At 46.6% G+C, this 18,396-nt stretch overlaps 1 protein-coding gene across 7 annotated transcripts in view; it reads left to right on the top strand.

Moving 5' to 3' along the window:
* Positions 1–18,396, top strand: part of GRIK4 (glutamate ionotropic receptor kainate type subunit 4) — a 305,217-nt gene that overhangs the window by 186,219 nt on the left and 100,602 nt on the right. For all 7 annotated transcript variants that reach the window (XR_013634901.1, XM_073321250.1, XM_073321247.2 and 4 more), the window contains exons 4-5: positions 10,593–10,690; positions 14,631–14,796. Coding sequence is in view for 6 of the 7 variants with exons in the window: in XM_073321250.1 (XP_073177351.1) it covers positions 10,593–10,690; positions 14,631–14,796 (264 nt within the window). In the remaining variant the exon portion in view is untranslated. The remainder of the gene's footprint in view (positions 1–10,592; positions 10,691–14,630; positions 14,797–18,396) is intronic.

Genomic DNA, 18,396 nt, shown 5'->3' with positions numbered 1-18,396 from the left:
ACCTTTTCAGAGAAAAACGCTTTGAATTCCTATTTTGCAATGACTTGTCTTTTCATTTTTTAAAATTCTGAAACATATAGTGTAATATAAAAGTGAAATCAGAACAATATGTTTCAGTTTTATTTCATTTAACCCAAAACTATTATTGTTCAGAATTTTGTTTCTCAGGAAATGTCAGTTTTTTCATTTGTTTTTGTTCTGTTTCAGAATTTAAAAAAAATTTTTTTTTAAATTGTGGAATCTCCCACAAAACAGAAAATCCAGTACCTGCACAGCTCTGTGATTAATGTCAATCAAGACAGGTTTCAGAGTAGCAGCCGTGTTAGTCTGTATTCGCAAAAAGAAAAGGAGGACTTGTGGCACCTTAGAGACTAACCAATTTATTTGAGGATAAGCTTTCGTGAGCTACAACTCACTTCGTCGGATGCATCCGATGACGTGAGCTGTAGCTCAGAAAGCTTATGCTCAAATCAATTTGTTAGTCTCTAAGGTGCCACAAGTCCTCCATTTTTTAACGACAATAAAGTTATTCATGATTTACATGAATGTTAGAGGAGAACCAGGCCCTTTAGAGTTAAGGATTGCCTGACTTTTTGAATATCTGACTTCTCAACTTTAATATGATGCTAATGCTGTCATTGCATTTAATATTAATAAAAGTAGCTTAGATGTTTTACCATATCACAGCAAAAATTTTAATATTCTTTAATATTGTTCTCAGATTTCACGCTTTTTGAATTGCTCCTAAACATCACAGTTAAGATATGTAGCTGACTGATTCTAGGAATGTTGCTATTGCATCTGAAAAATGACATTTTGTTTCACAGATGATTAACGGTTTGAAAGAAGAAAGGCTTTTGTGGGTTTCTTTTCATTTTATTTTAAAACTATTTTTCTTTTCTTTTTTTTTTAGGTTGAGTGAGGTATTTTAATGCATATGGCTACAAATATGCCATTCCTAGAACAGATAGAAAAAGAACAGGTCTTAATCAAATTCATGCATGGTTTGCCACTGCTGCTTTATATCTAAAGGGAAGCAAATGTATCAACTTGTTCTTGTAAGGAAAGCATCTGTAAATTGCTATGGTTTGAAGTAAGCCTGCAGTAAAAGGGTTATGGATGGGGCAGTTTTGTCATTACAGGTAAAGCCTGCTTTTCTCAGTGTGTTTGACTGTTCAAATCTCTTTATGAAGATCCAAAATGGGCTATTTAATCACATCTTTATCTAAACCACCTTCTCTTGAGGTCCAGGAAAGGACTGTTTTTCTACTTATCAATCTGTCTCCTGTGACCTAATGCATCTTCTAAAAATCTTCCTTCTGCTCATCCAAACACCTAGAGGCAGTTCAGCCACTAACATGACCAACGGGGGGATTTCTGGCTTCAATGTACACACAAAAATAATATTTCTACATGCATAGCTGATGCTTCCATAGTAGTAGCCATGCCATGTTGTGCTCTTAACCCGTCAGATTTCACAAGCTAAACAGGGCTGGGCCAGGTCAGTAATAAGATGTGGGAATATGCAGGATGCTGCAGGAAATAGCGTTGGCAATTTCAGTAAGCGGTGGTCTCACTTGGAGGTAACACCCTCGTATTCCACTGGGGTCATTGCATTGCTGGAAGTGTTGTCTTTCAGAAGAGAAACAAGGCTTAGCCATTTGTGGGCAATAAAGATCCCACAATGCTTTTCACAAGAGCTCAGATATTAGACCCCCCACCAAATTTCAGCTAGGGTAATTGCATTTGTAACCCCCTTGTGTAGTTTCATTTGGATTCAATATTCTTCTTTACTTTGGGGAGTCCGTGTGGCACCTTATAGACGAACACATTTTATTTGGGCATAATCTTTCATGGGCTAAAACCCACTTCATCTGTCCCATATTGTTCTGAAGGGTTGCTATGTGTTGCCTACTAGCTGCCACAGTCTTCACCTGAGGTGGATGCACTTACTGGTGCGTGAAATGCTTTCTATAGTGACAGAGTTTATGTATGAATATACAAATTGCTTGGAGATCCTTAGAGATGAAAGCCACCATCTTTATTAACTAGCTATATGTATCTAATCTGAACTCTGTTATGTTTTTTATTTATAGAAATCGTTACTTGCTCAGACATTCATTTAAAATGTATCTTGCAGTTTGTCTGAACTTGCGCACCCATGCTCGTTTCCTAGCTTTCATATAAAGGCCCTGATTCAGGAAAGCACATAAACATCTGTGTCATAGAGTGGGATAGGTCTGTATCAAATTATATTATGCAGTATGCATTGAATGCATATCTAAACTTGCCTGAGGCCAACCTATTGAAATGCATTCCAGACAGGTGCCTTACCTGGGAAAAGGGATTGACACCTAGTTGAAGGACTATCACAGGGAAGCCATCAAGGTGGGAATCTGGGGCCATCAACTTTGAATGACTCTCCACCACTGGCTCTCTCCTGTGGAACAATATTTTTTCTACAGAGGGGCCAGCGTGACTTGGGGAGGGAGCTGGAGCATCCCAGTGAAGCGCACAGAGGAGAGGCAGAGGTCTGTCTGGCTAAGAACTGGGTGCTGCTCTGTGAGGGAGGGACTCTGCCTAGACTGAACCTCTTGCAAACCTTGGGCTCACAAGAAAAGGTGAGATCAGTTCAAGTGAGGGGGGCCTCTCAGGACTTCAGCTTTGTTTCCAAGATCTTTAACTCTTGAGTGCTTGAAGAGTTAGGTGTGTGTGGTTAAGAAATCCCTCTGCTAAGCCTGTGTTCCATGCTTTCCTGCCATGTTGTCCCCAAAGGGGCTAACCTAGAAGCTTGGGGTGGCCAAAACTTAGTTGGAGCTCTGGGGAATGTGTGTAAGTGCCTGAGAGGAAGGGTCTTGGGAGGTCTCAGACACTGATTTTGTGCCCTATTTTGTGCCCAGAGCTAGAAATAGTGACTAGACTCTACCTGCACCTAGCTGGCTTAAAAACATATGGGACCCAATGCCTGGGTCTACTCTGAACAGACTGGGGACCATACAGTGGGATACAGGCCAGGTTGTAACAACCAGCTTAACTTCAAGCATCTATTTAAGTGCATCGCTAAATCAGGGTTATGGTGTACAAAGTTTTGAAATCTTGAGACCTCGTGTCTAGCAGAGACATAACCAGTCCCAGCCCCTGGATTCACGACTTCTGAAATTTTGAGAAGTTCAGCTACAAAATATTGGAATATTGTGGCTCCAGCTGACCTAATCTCTCGGTATCACCAGGCTCTCCAAAAGAACATGCCCCACGGAACATGCTGTCATCCCCGGATACAATGGGGTGAGTTACAGCGTTAAGGAACAAGTTGAAATTTTTGGCATTTCCTAGAGGAGGATGGTTTCAGCTGGAGCCTCAACGCTGGTTGTGATTGAATCCACAATTGTCCAGCCTGTACCACTGATTATTTCAGCATGCATGTTCCCAGGCATTCACATATGACAGCAGCTTCGACACCACAGGGATGGGTGTTGTGACAAAGTGGGATTTTTTTGTAATATTTGTATGAATCCTAAGTGTCTCTCAGCTTTCCCCCCATGTTTTGCATTGCTACCCAGTGGGGGAAACAGGGAAGTTTGCTCTCAGGGAAGACTAAGAGACATAGGGGTGTGAGGGCCACCTAGCTGTCTGAGCAGACTGAATGGGTCATTTAAAAAAAAAAACCTGGCCAAGGTGACCCATATCAATGGAAAATCTGAGAAGACATTGGAAAGCCCAGTCACCAGGACATTGCCACTGAGCAACCAATGGCCCAGGGGGAGGACAATTATCCTGACTCTCAGCAAGGAAGCAGAGCAGAGATCCCAGCTCTAGAGCAAAGGACTGAAAGGTATGAGGTAGGAGTATGGCACTTGGCTTCTGGAAGAAGCTGGGAGCTCTCTCATCTGGGAACTGACTCAGGAAGAAAGTCAGAGGGAGAGACAGCCTGAAAATGGAGTTCGCTGGTGAATTGCTGTGGATTGACCAGAATGGACAGTGCTTAAACTTTTATGTCTCTGTGCTAACCTAAGGACATCCAGTGCTGGGTTCCACTTGATTATTAAACCCTACTGTTTTGAGAACCACTGGTTGAGTGTCATTGCAAGTATTGGGGGAGGTGCATTAGTCCCTGGACAGTGTACAAGTCTCTGAGCAGGAGTCCATTTCCGCTGGACAGGCTGAGCAGTGAGGCTGATCCTGAAGGAAGAGTCTGACTCCTTGGGGATCTGGCACATCGAAGGGTTTCCTCCAAGAGACTGTTCCAAAGCTGGGCTTGTGGAGGGGCATAGTATTGGTAACACAGGTGAAGATTGGCCCAGATCTTGGACTGTCAGCAGACCTATACCAATTCATACCACCTGAGAATCTGGCCTGGAGAGTCTAGTGTCTAAACAATATCCATCAGTTGAAGTTCCCAGAGTCTTTTATGCCAGTGGCTGTACTAGCATCTGTGGTTCTCTGGGTCCATTTTCGTCAGTCCAGTTACACCAGGGATGAATGTGGCATTATGTGGACAATTCTGCATCCTCCAAAGGGCTGGTGTCTGAGCACAGAAGACCGGTGTATGTAATAGGCTTAGGAGTCCAGACGTGAGCTACCTGCTGCAGTTTGTCTCCATGGGTAAAGTACCCTAAGATAGGAAGAGTGTTTGGGTTACAAGAGGCGCTCTCCTTACATGGTCTAATCCTCTGCCTCGGGCATCTCCACTTCGTTGCAGTGTTTTTTCTGTAATTCCGGAGTGTGTTTCACTCTGAGAGTGAAAAACTGCCTGTTCTTCCTCTGACAATCCTTGCAACTCAGTTGCTATGACTACTTAACCTATTCTCCCAGTCCTTTTGTTCTTGGCTACTTGAGAGACAAAGGGAAAGTGCTCGCCAAACTTTCTCCTGCATGCATGACAAAAATCCCCCCTAGGACTTTTGACTTATTCAAAGGCACACAAATAGGAGAGGGAGCCCGTGCCTTCTTCCTAGATGCTGGCAGGTGCCTGATACTCTGCAGAATAGTTGAAGGCGCTCAGCTGTCACCAGGGACTGATGAATGTTTCTAAAGCAGAATGCACAGTTTGCAAATTGCTAATATTCCTATTCAAAAAGGGCTATTCAAGAGGTATAAGTGTCTGCAAATTTCTAAGTACAGAGAAGCAAGTGCCAGATCCATGTGAAGCTGCTGGAGAAAAACATCCACCAAACATCCACTAGACTGAACGGAGTGAACAAAACCAAGAGGAGATGTTTGCATGGCATTTAAACTTCCTGTAAGAACTTAGAAGCCTTACTATGCATCCTGGGAACTGGACGACATGGTAGTTGAATATTGAGCCTTTCACCTCCAGGTTTTCTGCACAAACCCAGTCCAGGTCATTTGTGACCATCTACTGGACTTGCCTGAACTCACAGACATGGATCCTAAGGCCAGATTGGACCACTATGATCATCTAGTCTGACCTCCTGTAAAACACAGATCATTTGGACTTCTCTGAATTAATTTCCTGTTTGAACTACAGCAAATTTTTTTTTTTTTAAAATATCCAACCTTGATTTTAAATGGCGAGTGATAGAAAATCCACCATTAACCTTGGTAACTTGTTCCAATGGTAGTTACCCTTACAGTTAAAAATGTGCACCTAATTTCTAGCCTGAATTTGTCCAGCTTTAAGTTCCAGCTGTTGGATCTTTTCTACTAGACTGACAAGTCCTTTATTATCAGATTTTTGTTCCCCATGGGGTACTTATAAACTGTGATCAAGTCACCCCTTGCCCGTTTCTTTGTTAAACTAAACAGATTGAGTCTTTCACAATAAGGTGTGTGGTCCAATCCTTTAATCGTTCTTGTGGCTCTTTTCTGAATCTTCTCCAATTTATCAACATTCTTCCTGAACGGTGGACTCCGGAACTGGGGGCAGTATTCCAGCAGTGCCAAAGTCACACCAGAGCCAAAGACAGAGGTAAAATAACCTCTCTTCTCCTATTTGAGAGCCTCCTGTTTATACATCCCAGGGTCACATTAGACCATTGACCAAACAGTGGCACACTTGGAGCTCCTGTTCAGCTGGTTATTCACCGGGATCCCCAAATCTTTTTCACAATCACTGCTTCCCAGGATAGAGTCCCTCCATCATATAAGTATGGCTTGCATTCTTTGTTCCTCGATGTATACATTTACATTTGATTATGTTAAAATGTGGATTGTTTGCTTGTGCCCAGCTTAACAAATGATTGTGAGGTTAAGAATTGACTCCATGGAGTACAGACAATTCAAAGTAGTTTTTTTATGTATCTTCTCCAAAAGGAAACAAACACAAACCTGGGAGGGGCAGTGTTGTTGCATCATCCAATAAGTGCCATATAAGTAAGCCTGCAGTCATACCATTTTCAGTTCTTACAACCCAAGCATGGTCAGGCCAGCCCAGTACATGGACGGAGTCCTTAGCAGAACTTCTAGGAGCCGCAGGAAGGGGATTGGCAATTTACTAGGGAGCAGACTGAACTTTTGTGCTGTTGGGGCACTATGGTTTGGAGAGGCAAAGAATTAAATGACTCCTAGAACTGACATCCTAGCCACTTGCCCTCTTTCAGAAAAGTGGGGAGCCAAATTCCAATACAGGCATTGCCCCACATCCTAATTAACCCTTACAGCAGGTTCAATGAAATGTTCTTCACTTCCTGACTTCAGTCTACAAAGAGTTTTTCTGCACTGTCAAACAACTGCTGCTGTCAGTGCAGTGATGTCTAGTTTTGATACGTGACCAAGTCATCGGCAGGACTTAATATAGAATCCAGGAGTCCTGGCTCCCAGCTTCCTACTCTAACCACTAAGTTATCTACTTTGTAGATTTTAAGACCAGAAAGGACCACTATGATCATCTAGTCTGACCTCCTGCATAACGTTCACCTACTGATTCCTGCATTGAGTCCAATAGCTTGTCAAATGAGAGCGTATCTTCTTTTGGAAGACATCCAATCTGGATTTAAAGACTTTAAGTAAGGGAGAATCCACCGTATCCCTTGGCAAGGCAATGCCAATGATTAATTACCCTCACTGTTTAAAAGAAAACAACGTTGTGCCATTGAATATTTCTAGCTTCAACTTCCAGCCACTGAATCTTGACTAAATCTCACAACTGTTATGAAAGAATCATACCCCAAGACAGACAACCCACTTGATATCTAAGAGACCACAACTTAGATGCGTGACCTGTTTTTTTAAATCGAGAAGTTCACAAATATTTGGTTCTGAAAACGTTCACAAGATGGTCCTGTAGGGATGGCAGATGACTCTGGTGAACCGATTGGTATCCTCTTTCCTTGGAAGAAACTCACATTCGTGCTGGTGCAGCAAATACAGCTTTGTATTTGTTCACAGGGCTGCTTTGGTCCTGTTGGGGAAGAGGTGGGAGAGTGGTGGCATTCAATCAACCACAGTTTTTCACTTAGCCTGGGCCTGTGATGTCTTTCAGAACAACTCCTCACCCACATTAAATTCAGAATATCCTTCAAGGGGTCTTTGGGGCTCAGAAATGATGAAGCTGCTGGTTTAAATCTATGGAGTCTTCACGTAGACAAATTACTCCAGAGGAACAGCCCTAGATGTGTTGGTAGGGTTTGAATTCCACCGAGTTGACACCAATTGGACAGTCTTTGGAGCCCGATCCAGCTCAGTCATGCTACGGCTGAAAGCACAAAAGGTTCCTATTAAACTCAGGAGGAGGCTGAGGGGGAGAGAATTCAGCTTCCTGAGTTTTTCAGGGTTCTGTTAATGTAGCAAGCTGGTGGCATAGATCCAGAGTGCTCACTGCCACTGAGCAGAACACATAGTAAAAACAAACCAAGTACAATCATTTAATTCATATTTATTGTTCAGTTCTTCAGAGGATGAGCTAGCAAATTTGTGTCGGTTTGGCTTGTGTCAATGATGCTTTAACCAGGGTAATGTCCTTCTTTTAGTATCTTCCATAAACTTCAGTGAAAGATGTCCTGCAGCAATGCAGGCAGATCCCAAAAGGGTCAGGTCTGAAAAGAGAAATGTCCTGGTTATGGGGCAAAGGGAAGAGGCTTTGCCTGGGGTTGGAGGAAAGCTGGACGCGCACAAGTCCATGGGGCCGGACGAGTTGCATACGAGAGTGCTAAAGGAACTGGCAGCTGTGATTGCAGAGCCATTGGCCATTATCTTTGAAAACTCGTGGCGAACGGGGGAAGTCCCGGATGACTGGAAAAAGGCTAATGTAGTGCCAATCTTTAAAAAAGGGAAGAAGGAGGATCCTGGGAACTACAGGCCAGTCAGCCTCACCTCAGTCCCTGGAAAAATCATGGAGCAGGTCCTCAAAGAATCAATCCTGAAGCACTTACATGAGAGGAAAGTGATCAGGAACAGTAAGCATGGATTCACCAAGGGAAGGTCATGCCTGACTAGTCTAATCGCCTTCTATGATGAGATTACTGGTTCTGTGGATGAAGGGAAAGCAGTGGATGTATTGTTTCTTGACTTTAGCAAAGCTTTTGACACGGTCTCCCACAGTATTCTTGTCAGCAAGTTAAAGAAATGTGGGCTGGATGAATGCACTATAAGGTGGGTAGAAAGTTGGCTAGATTGTCAGGCTCAATGGGTAGTGATCAATGGCTCCATGTCTAGTTGGCAGCCGGTGTCAAGTGGAGTGCCCCAGGGGTCGGTCCTGGGGCCGGTTTTGTTCAATATCTTCATAAATGATCTGGAGGATGGTGTGGATTGCACTCTCAGCAAATTTGCGGATGATACTAAACTGGGAGGAGTGGTAGATACGCTGGAGGGCAGGGACAGGATACAGAGGGACCTAGACAAATTGGAGGATTGGGCCAAAAGAAATTTGATGAGGTTCAATAAGGATAAGTGCAGGGTCCTGCACTTAGGACGGAAGAACCCAATGCACAGCTACAGACTAGGGACCGAATGGCTAGGCAGCAGCTCTGCGGAAAAGGACCTAGGGGTGACAGTGGATGAGAAGCTGGATATGAGTCAGCAGTGTGCCCTTGTTGCCAAGAAGGCCAATGGCATTTTGGGATGTATAAGTAGGGGCACAGCGAGCAGATCGAGGGACGTGATCATCCCCCTCTATTCGACATTGGTGAGGCCTCATCTGGAGTACTGTGTCCAGTTTTGGTCCCCACACTACAAGAAGGATGTGGATAAATTGGAAAGAGTCCAGCGAAGGGCAACAAAAATGATTAGGGGTCTGGAACACATGATTTATGAGGAGAGGCTGAGGGAACTGGGATTGTTTAGTCTGCAGAAGAGAAGAATGAGGGGGGATTTGATAGCTGCTTTCAACTACCTGCAAGGTGGTTCCAGAGAGGATGGTTCTAGACTATTCTCAGTGGTAGAAGAGGACAGGACAAGGAGTAATGGTCTCAAGTTGCAGTGGGGGAGGTTTAGGTTGGATATTAGGAAAAACTTTTTCACTAGGAGAGTGGTGAAACACTGGAATCCGTTGCCTAAGGAGGTGGTGGAATCTCCTTCCTTAGAAGTTTTTAAGGTCAGGCTTGACAAAGCCCTGGCTGGGATGATTTAATTGGGGATTGGTCCTGCTTTGAGCAGGGGGTTGGACTAGATGACCTCCTGAGGTCCTTCCAACCCTGATATTCTATGATTCTATGATTCCATGGTGGGATAACAGGAAAGCGGGGTTATTGAGGGGGATTCCATGGGATTGGTTTGGGGGGTTTGTTGTGAGCTTTGGGTTTGCTGTGAGCTTTGGACAGGAGACACATGGTGGTGATATGGGCTTTGGGTGGTGGGGATTTCACAAGGTTTGGGATGCTGCATGGTCTGGTGTATAGGGCAGTGGGACTGTGGCACTCCAGGGAACAGGAGATGGGTTGTGGGTCAGGATCTTGACCCCTTAGGAAATACAAGGAACAGGGTGACAATGACTCCATGAAGTCCTGGGTACAAAGGCAGTGAGTTCTGTGTAGTGTGGGGGCATGGATGAATTTGTACTCTCAGCCCCTGGGAATGGGAAAGAAGATACAGTAGGATTTGATCGGTTTCAGAGTAACAGCCGTGTTAGTCTGTATTCGCAAAAAGAAAAGGAGTACTTGTGGCACCTTAGAGACTAAACAATTTATTTGAGCATAAGCTTTCGTGAGCTACAGCTCACTTCATCGGATGCATACTGTGGAAACTGCAGAAGACATTATATACACAGAGACCATGAAACAATACCTCCTCCCACCCCATTCTCCTGCTGGTAACAGCTTATCTAAAGTGATCACTCTCCTTACAATGTGTATGATAATCAAGTTGGGCCATTTCCAGCACAAATCCAGGTTTTCTCACACACACCCCTTTTGAAAAACCACACACACAAACTCACTCTCCTGCTGGTAATAGCTTATCCAAAGTGACCACTCTCCCTACAATGTGCATGATAATCAAGGTGGGCCATTTCCAGCACAAATCTGATGAAGTGAGCTGTAGCTCACGAAAGCTTATGCTCAAATAAATTGGTTAGTCTCTAAGGTGCCACAAGTCCTCCTTTTCTTAGTAGGATTTGATACTTACTAAGAATCTGGGATAACCCCTGATTGGCTAACACATTTCCTCTCCTGCTCTCTAATTCTCCATGGTGACCCCAGTGTGCCAGATTCTTCCGAAAGGGGTGGTAGCCGTCCTGGGACCTTCGTCGAGTCCGGCCTCAAGCTCTATTATCAGCAATATCTGCGGGGAGAAAGAGGTGAGTGAAATCCCACCGGTGGGAATATCTCCAGGCTGTCTGAGAGACTGATTGAGCTGCCTTGCAGGGCTCCCATAGCCTGATGGTGGCATTGCATGTCCACAGGGCATTGGGCTGCTAGGTTGTACTGGAGGGGCATCAAATTCAGTCTGTCTGGGACAGGGAGGAAGCCCACTGTTGGGGATTGAAGGGGTGCAGAATAGTTCCCCTGGCCTCTTTTCTCTACTCTAGCACAATCTCATGTCCACTGCAAATTCTCTTCCGAACACATATGACTCAGGGCAATGCAGTGCTGGAGACCCTCAAGCAGAGTTCTACCCCCCACCCTCTCTCTCTCTGTGTCAGGCTCTGGAGGGACTGGGTCCTTTGCTGTCTCTGCTGAATGTTACCTGAATGCCCTACGACGCAGCATCTCCCCTCTGATTTATTAACTGCAAATGAGATGATTATTCGCCTCCCTAGTTCTGATCCCATTAGACTTTCTGTCTTTGAGCCGCAAGTGCCTCCTCTGGAGAACCAGCAGAGAAGGTACACTGCTGCCGAGTCACTTTCTCCTTCATAGGGTCCCAGCTGGCGTCTTCTGCTTTTCTGTCGTTCTCTTCCCCCACAGATGTCAGCCAAGGTCTTACTGCTGTTCCTCCACCCATTTCTGCTTCCAGCTCCTCCTCACTGTTGCTCTCCTTCTTCTTCCTCTCCAGGGTCTGGCTGCTGCTTTTCTTCCGCCAGTCCTAGGAAGGCCTCTTGTTGCTTTCCTGTCCGTTGCCCCGCCACGCGCACACAGACCCCCATGTGGGTCTAGCTACTGCTATGTCAGTTTCTTTCTGCCCAGCAGGGCACTTACACAGCCTTGCATCACCCTTGTATCTGAGCGCCTCACAAGCACTAGCGGACTTGATCCTCACAACACCACTGCGAGGCAGGGCAGTGCTATTATCCGCATTTTACCCCTGGGGAAGTGAGACACAGGACAGGTGAAGCGACTTGCCCCAGGTAGCCCTGTGATGTCTGTGGCAGAGCTGAGACTTGACCAGATCTCCTGAGTTCCAGTCCAGTCCCTTATCCACTAGGCCATCCTTCCTCTAACCATCTGTGGGCTGCAGCAAGGTGTACCTGAACTTGTAATTTAGTGCATGGGTCCCATCTTTCCTATTCCCTTCTCTTAACTCCTTGTTCTTCCTCCTCTCTCTCTCACCACATCTCCTTCTGCTTCTCTGCTAGTCTCAGCCCATCTCCCAGTTTCTCCTGCACTACCCATTCCTCCAGCTTCTCTAGGATCCAGCAAGAACTGCCTCGACAGTTACAGTTGCAAAAGCCAGCACCTGCTTGGCAAACATAACTCAGCACAGAAGCTCCCGGCAGTCATTAGTTTGTGCATGATCCTCCTGGAAGATTATATTCCCTTTCTGTTTGGCGATGTTTCTTCAATACAAACCTTTTTAATCTACATCCAGATTATGTCTCTGATTTAATATTTTATAAACCCTCAACTGCCAGCGTACACTGATCCGTCTGTGCTCTGGGGAAAAGAAATGGAGTTCTCTTCTTATAGTTCATCCCTTCATAGCCTGATAACATCTCTCAGCCATTTACTGGACTCTGTCTCTGGTGCCTCCACGGTGTAGGAGCGTCTGAAATGGAACACGGTAAATAGCTTGTATTTGCAAATGACTTGCATTGCTTTATTTCCTTAGAATCAGAGGCATTAGAGCTGGAAAAGATCTGCTAGACCCAACTCCCTCAGCTACTGCAGGATTGTCCTTTCTTTCCTAGTTGCTTGATCCATTGCAGGATTGATCCATTGCACTGCCTCTAGCATCCGCCACTACCCAGGCAAAGACCAATCTGCCGTAACAGATCATCAGGGTTTTTCCTGATATTCATCTTAACTCTGTTCCTCTTTGGTCTCAGCTAGTTGTTTCTAGCTAGACTCCCCGTGTTCTACATGAAGCAATTCTCTTCCCTCTTTTTAGAGGTGGTCCTGAATCAAAACTGGGGTGCTAGGAAGTTCAGATCCAGTCTTATCTGTCTGGTTATTGAACCTAATCCTCTCTGCTGTCATTTACACTGGTAAGAATCAGGAATGACTCGTCGTTATTTGTTTTACAGTAGCACCTAATGGCCTAGCCAAGATCAGGGCCCCATTGTGCCGGGTGCTAAGTACAGTAGTAAGACAGCCTCTGTCCTGAAAAGCTTACAGTCTAACCAGACAAGGCAGGCAAAGGAAGTGCTCTTGTACCGATGGGGAAAGGATGCACGCAGAGGGAAAGTGACTTGCCTGAGGGGGACACAAGGCATCTGTGGCGGAGCAGGTAAATCTCCTGCGTCACAGTCCAATGCTTTAACCTAAAGACCGTCATGGTGAAGTCACTGGCGGTACGCTGGCATAAAGCCACTGGGAAGGAGACAAAAATTAGACCTCCTGTCTCCATCTTGGGCTGACTCAAAGCTGTGGATTGGAGCAACCCTCAGCTTTGTGACTTGGGCCCACCTCTTTGGGGATCGCACCCTGCAGACGTATGTGGTGGGGTCTCGTGTACACCTCGGCCTGCGCATCTCTCTGCCTCATTAATCGTCATTGCCATGAGCCTCAGACTCCATCTGGCTTCAGAGAATGATCAACAAGCCCACACTGTAGATGTCCCATCTACATTAGTTAAAGGAATCTGCCTGTGGCATACAGTCTGTTTCTCTCCCTGTTAATGGAGCCCAGGCTGAGGTCTGCGGAGTGAGATCAAGGCAGATAGCAGCTTATTACTCTTTAACTTTTCTATTACTAACAAAACAGCTTATGCCTCCAATAAAGCAGCCATCACAGCCCACTAACAGCCTTCCCCAAGAGGAGACAGATCAGAGGCGTGGGGTGATAGCTTCTGGAAGCGCCGCTAATGGAAGCAAAGAGGACTTGACATTGCTCTATTGAAGCAGAACCAGATGTTCCCCTTTTTCTGTTCTGTTTCTTACAAATAATCCATGCTGTTAAAAAACAAACAAACAAATCCTTTCTCTGTCCCGCTGACCCTTATCCTTGCTGGTCTCCCGTCGCTCCCGTTCCATCTGCACCCTGGGCTCCTTGGCCCCGCATTGTCCGTATTCCCTGGCATGCAGCGTCTCAGTGCTACTTCCACTCCCGTTTATGAATGGCAAATGAAATATTAGCTCTGATCCCTTTGGAATAGCCTGTTACTTCTCCGCAGATCAAACAGGGCAAAGCTTTAGGCTGCTGCAGCTGTTTCTCCTTATCCTGAGATTCACCAGCATGGGGTCATCGTGTTCTTCTTTCAGTCTTTCCTAAAGGTTTCAGCGAGGCTCTTACTGCTAGACTTTCTTTAAAGGTCTCAGCCAGGGACTCCCTGGTCCATTTCTCCCCATCACTCCAAGTCAGACACTTCTTGCTGCTGTGACTTTCTCCTTCTCAGGATCCACAAGAGTAAAAACCCATTTAGGGTTCCATCCACAGGTGCTGACTTTTATTTTTAACTCGGGGTGCTTCACCCCGGCTCCACCCCAAGATCCCACCCCCACTCCGTCCCTTCCCCTGAGGCCCTGCCCTCGCTCCACCTCTTCCCACCCCTGCTCAAACCTGTCTCCCAAAGCCCTCATCGCTCCCTGCTCTCCGTCCTCTCGCAAGTGCCTCCTTCAGCCGCCAAACAGTTGATCAGGAGTGCCACTGATCAGCTGTGGCTGGTGGGTGCTGAGCACCCACTTTTTTCCCCCATGGGTGCTCCAGTCCCGGAACACCCACGGAGTTGGCGCCTATGCTTCCATCCATTGTCTCCTCTGTTCAGTAGAATATTCTATGCAGTTTTGCTGGGTTGTCTTTTCTCTCACCTGCTTCCCATGCGGCACTGAGTTGACTGTTTTTTTACTGGAGAAATGCATCTTCTGCAATTGCTCTTCCTCTTGTTCTTTCTGTGTCTTCTGTTCTTTCTCATTTTCCCAGGTCCCTCATTTTAAAGTTGCCCCAGAGGAATTCCTCAAGTTCCAGTTCCAGCGATTCACCACCTTGAACCTCCACCCCAGCAACACCGACATCAGCGTGGCCGTAGCTGGGATCCTGAACTTCTTTAATTGCACCACTGCCTGCCTCATCTGTGCCAAAGCTGAATGTAAGTGGCCATGGCTTGTGTTAACCCCTCCTGCTCCCGCTTGCTTCTCATTTTATCCCCTTCCCACATCCGTTACCTCTCTCTGCTGTGTAAAAATGCCTCTAGGGTCTAGCACTGGTTGGTGAAATCCCACCGGCAAAGCTGGTGTCAATTGCTGGAGGCCTGTGCTTTTCTCTGATTATAGTGGCCTAAAATAATCCATTTTACTAATGACGGGGTCTGTCCTGTCCGGGGCAAGAAGGGAACTTGGTGAAATCAGAGGCGAGTGAGAGGCCTGCAGCTGGAGGTCCACACTTAGAACCAAGTCCAGAAATTTCCAGCAGCAGTTTGTGAGAGATGGGGCTGGGGGGAAGGACATTGGCTGCCTTTTGGTTTCATAGAGAGCGTTTTAGCTGATGGATGGGTTTCCATAATGGAAAAAGCCTGAGGTCAGTTCCTGACAAAGCACGATTTGGAAATGTGTCTTTCTGAGACTTGTGTGCAGTCTGTGACCTAAACTGAGTGCACACTGGATTTCGCTACTGTCCAGCCCGTTCTGTGCAATCCTGGGTGCTGACTTATTCGCTTGCGCATGATTCTGCCACCATGCATGCCCCAGTAACTGCACAGCGGTAAGCCTGCCTGATAACTTCTACGCACATTAGGCCTCCCTCCTCCACTGGTTTTGTGCTCCAGTGTAACCGCCATTGACATCCTGGGATTCACTCCTGATTTAGACTGGAGTCAGCGAGAGGGGAATTGGGCCCCAGGTGTTTTGATGTTAGCACGCAGGTATGTAGATCTGGGTGGTTACTGACGTGCATCTCGGAGCATGAGAGCAGGCCTTATAAATCTGACTTTTGTGTACAATGCGGATGGGCCCATACTAGACCTCTGGGTCCGAACCCACAAACCGGGGGGAAGTTCAGATCCGAACTCTGCAGCTTTGGCTCATCTCTACTGCACACAGGTAGACACACTTGTCTACACAAGCTCACACCACCCATTTTTACGCATGCACCGTCCTTTCGCTGCCGTGCCCTCACACGCTTGGGTCTTTCCAGGTCATATCCTTAAGAGTGCAGCTAACCTCACCAGAAGTCAGGACATGACATGGTTAAGGGTTCCCATTAGCACGTGGGTATTTTCTTTTCAAAGTGGAAGCTGGATGCATTAGGGCTAAAGTGTTCCTGTACCAAGGAGCTTGCTGTAGGGGGTGGTGAAGAGGTGCACTGCCCTAATGGGAGCTCCAGGGGGCACTGTGCATCATTTAGCCAGGCACAAGGCCTTCCGGGAGCAGCTGAGTGCCTGCAAAATGTAAGCGAGCAGCCTGGATCTGTCCTTGCATTCAGGAGAGCAATAGGACTTCCAATCTGACCAGCTCCGGCATGGATGCCAAAAGGGTCCTTGTGCCCACTTCCCAAATTGTGCACTCGCTGAGGGCCAGATCCTCAGGTGGTGTAAATCAGCAAAATCACCATTGACTCCAATTTATTCCAGCTGAGGATCTGGCCCAAGGTGTGCAACGACCCTGCGTTGATGTTACTGCCGCAGCCTTACCTCTGGTATTTGTTTACTCTGATTTTTCTGGCTGTACCTTTAACATTGCCGTGAACTTATTTTTCATAACTTCGTTTTCATACCTCAGGTGCAGCTTTTCCTTATCTCCACCCTCCCCGGCGACACACAGTGTGATGCACACACTCTCGGGAACGCACAGACCCATAACTGGGCGTCTGACTGCACCTGGCCACCCACAAGCTGACACACTCAGGTGCCTCCCACTTCATTCAGTCCCTGGTTAATTTGATCCTTCATTTAACTGGATCGAAGAATCTGAGGAACCAAATGGCTTGTGTTAAATAATTCAACGTCCACCCTTAATTGAATCAATCCAGATAGCTTTAATCAGGGACTGCTGGATAACTCAATTGCTGGCTCCAGGAAGTTACCCTTTAGGGCTAGTGTGACATTTAGCCACAAGCCCTGAGTAGGAGGAGCCCTGCCCAGGCCCAGAGGAGTCCAAGGGTGAAGGTGCTTCATGCAGCTACAACTCCCCCATCCTGCAGGACAGGAATGGACCATAGTCCTGCTCCGTGGGGGGAAGCAGAAGCCAGCACCCCAAGCACAGAGACTGCTATTGGCCACTGTCCTTGAGCAAAGGCATGGGAGAGTGGGGCTTTTTGCATCCCCCTTTCTGGCCGAGCCAGGACCGCACACAATCTGGCCATTAATTGATAAGGAAATTCCATTTTGAGGGACAACGTTGTTTGTTTTGGTGCAATAGCTAGAAACTCGAGCTCAAGGAGCAGAGAGTCTGAGCTGTTTGGTTTAACGCAGGACTGTGTGACAGGACTCCTGGGTTCTGTTCCTAGTCTTGCTGCTGACTCACACTGCAACCTTGCAAAAGTCTTGGCTGTGGGCCAGTTGTCACCTATGCTGGGGTGAACAGAAATTAACTCTCTCTCGCAGTCCATGTTGTTACTGGTTTTGCACCGGCGTGCACTCGGGAGCAGGCTCCGGCCCCGTGACTCCATTTCCCCATCTCGGAGAGGCTGCGAGGGATAATTCGCCCTAACCTGGAAGGCGCTGCGTGTTTTTAGAAAACCCGCTGCAAACAGGACACAACTCCAGCTCCGATCTGTCGTGGCCGGAGATCGCAGTTGCTATCGCAATCTCGACCATGTGTTGTACCAGTTGTGATCTGCACCCTGGCAGTGAGAGGGGAAACAAGGCAAGCTGCTTAATTCAGCCCAAGAACCTGGGGTGGCTCAAAGCAAAGGAGAAGGCTCTATGCCTGGGCCACGCGGACACCTACCAGCGTGTGCATAATTCGTATCAAACCCTATGTGCTCAATACTACCACTGTGCCAAACCATTCTGTGCCAACACAATGGCTGATGCAAACGGCTCGCCCTCGGGGAGCCGCCCAGGGAAGACTGCCTGCAGGTGGCATCTCCCCAGTGGTCCTCTGGGGCCGAGGCATCCCGGTGCTGTCATCCTCTGCGCGGGTCAGGGCTTGTAGCTGAATGCTACAGTGCAGGGAATGAAATGCCTGCATGGATATATGTGCATGCGCAGATCCTGCCTTCTCCAGTAGCCCTTGGTCACAGAGATGGGGAAACACTGATGCAGAAAGTGAGTCAGTGCAGCTCAGGACTCTGGAGTAGAGCTGGTGAATATATTTCAAGGAATAGTTTTTTAAAAAAAAAAAAACATTTTGAGGTCCCCAAACCTATTTTTCGACTCCGGGCTGAAGTTAGCAAAAGGTTGAGTTGCACAAAAAATAGCTTTAAAGTGGAAACGTTTTGTTTCGACCATTTTGTTTCAAATCAACATTTGGCCAATTAAAAATAAAGGGGGGGGTGTGGCGTGTGAAAAAATAGTTGGCTTGAAACAACTCCCCCTGTCCCACACCCAAATCATTTGGAATCAACTTAAAACAAATTTTTTTCAAGTTCTTTTTTAACAACAATTTACAGGGTGTAGGGGGGGGAGAAGGCTTTCCGTCCAAACTGACCGGCATCTTTTCAGCTCAGTCGTTTCAGGCCCTGGATTGAAAATTCCATTATTCACTGTCGTATTCCTGAGTCCCACTCACCGGCTTTAGCCACTAGAGCA

This window comes from Lepidochelys kempii, chromosome 22 (genome assembly GCF_965140285.1).
Source record: "Lepidochelys kempii isolate rLepKem1 chromosome 22, rLepKem1.hap1, whole genome shotgun sequence".
Lineage (NCBI taxonomy): Eukaryota > Metazoa > Chordata > Testudines > Cheloniidae > Lepidochelys > Lepidochelys kempii.
This window is presented reverse-complemented; position numbering and strand designations above follow the sequence as displayed.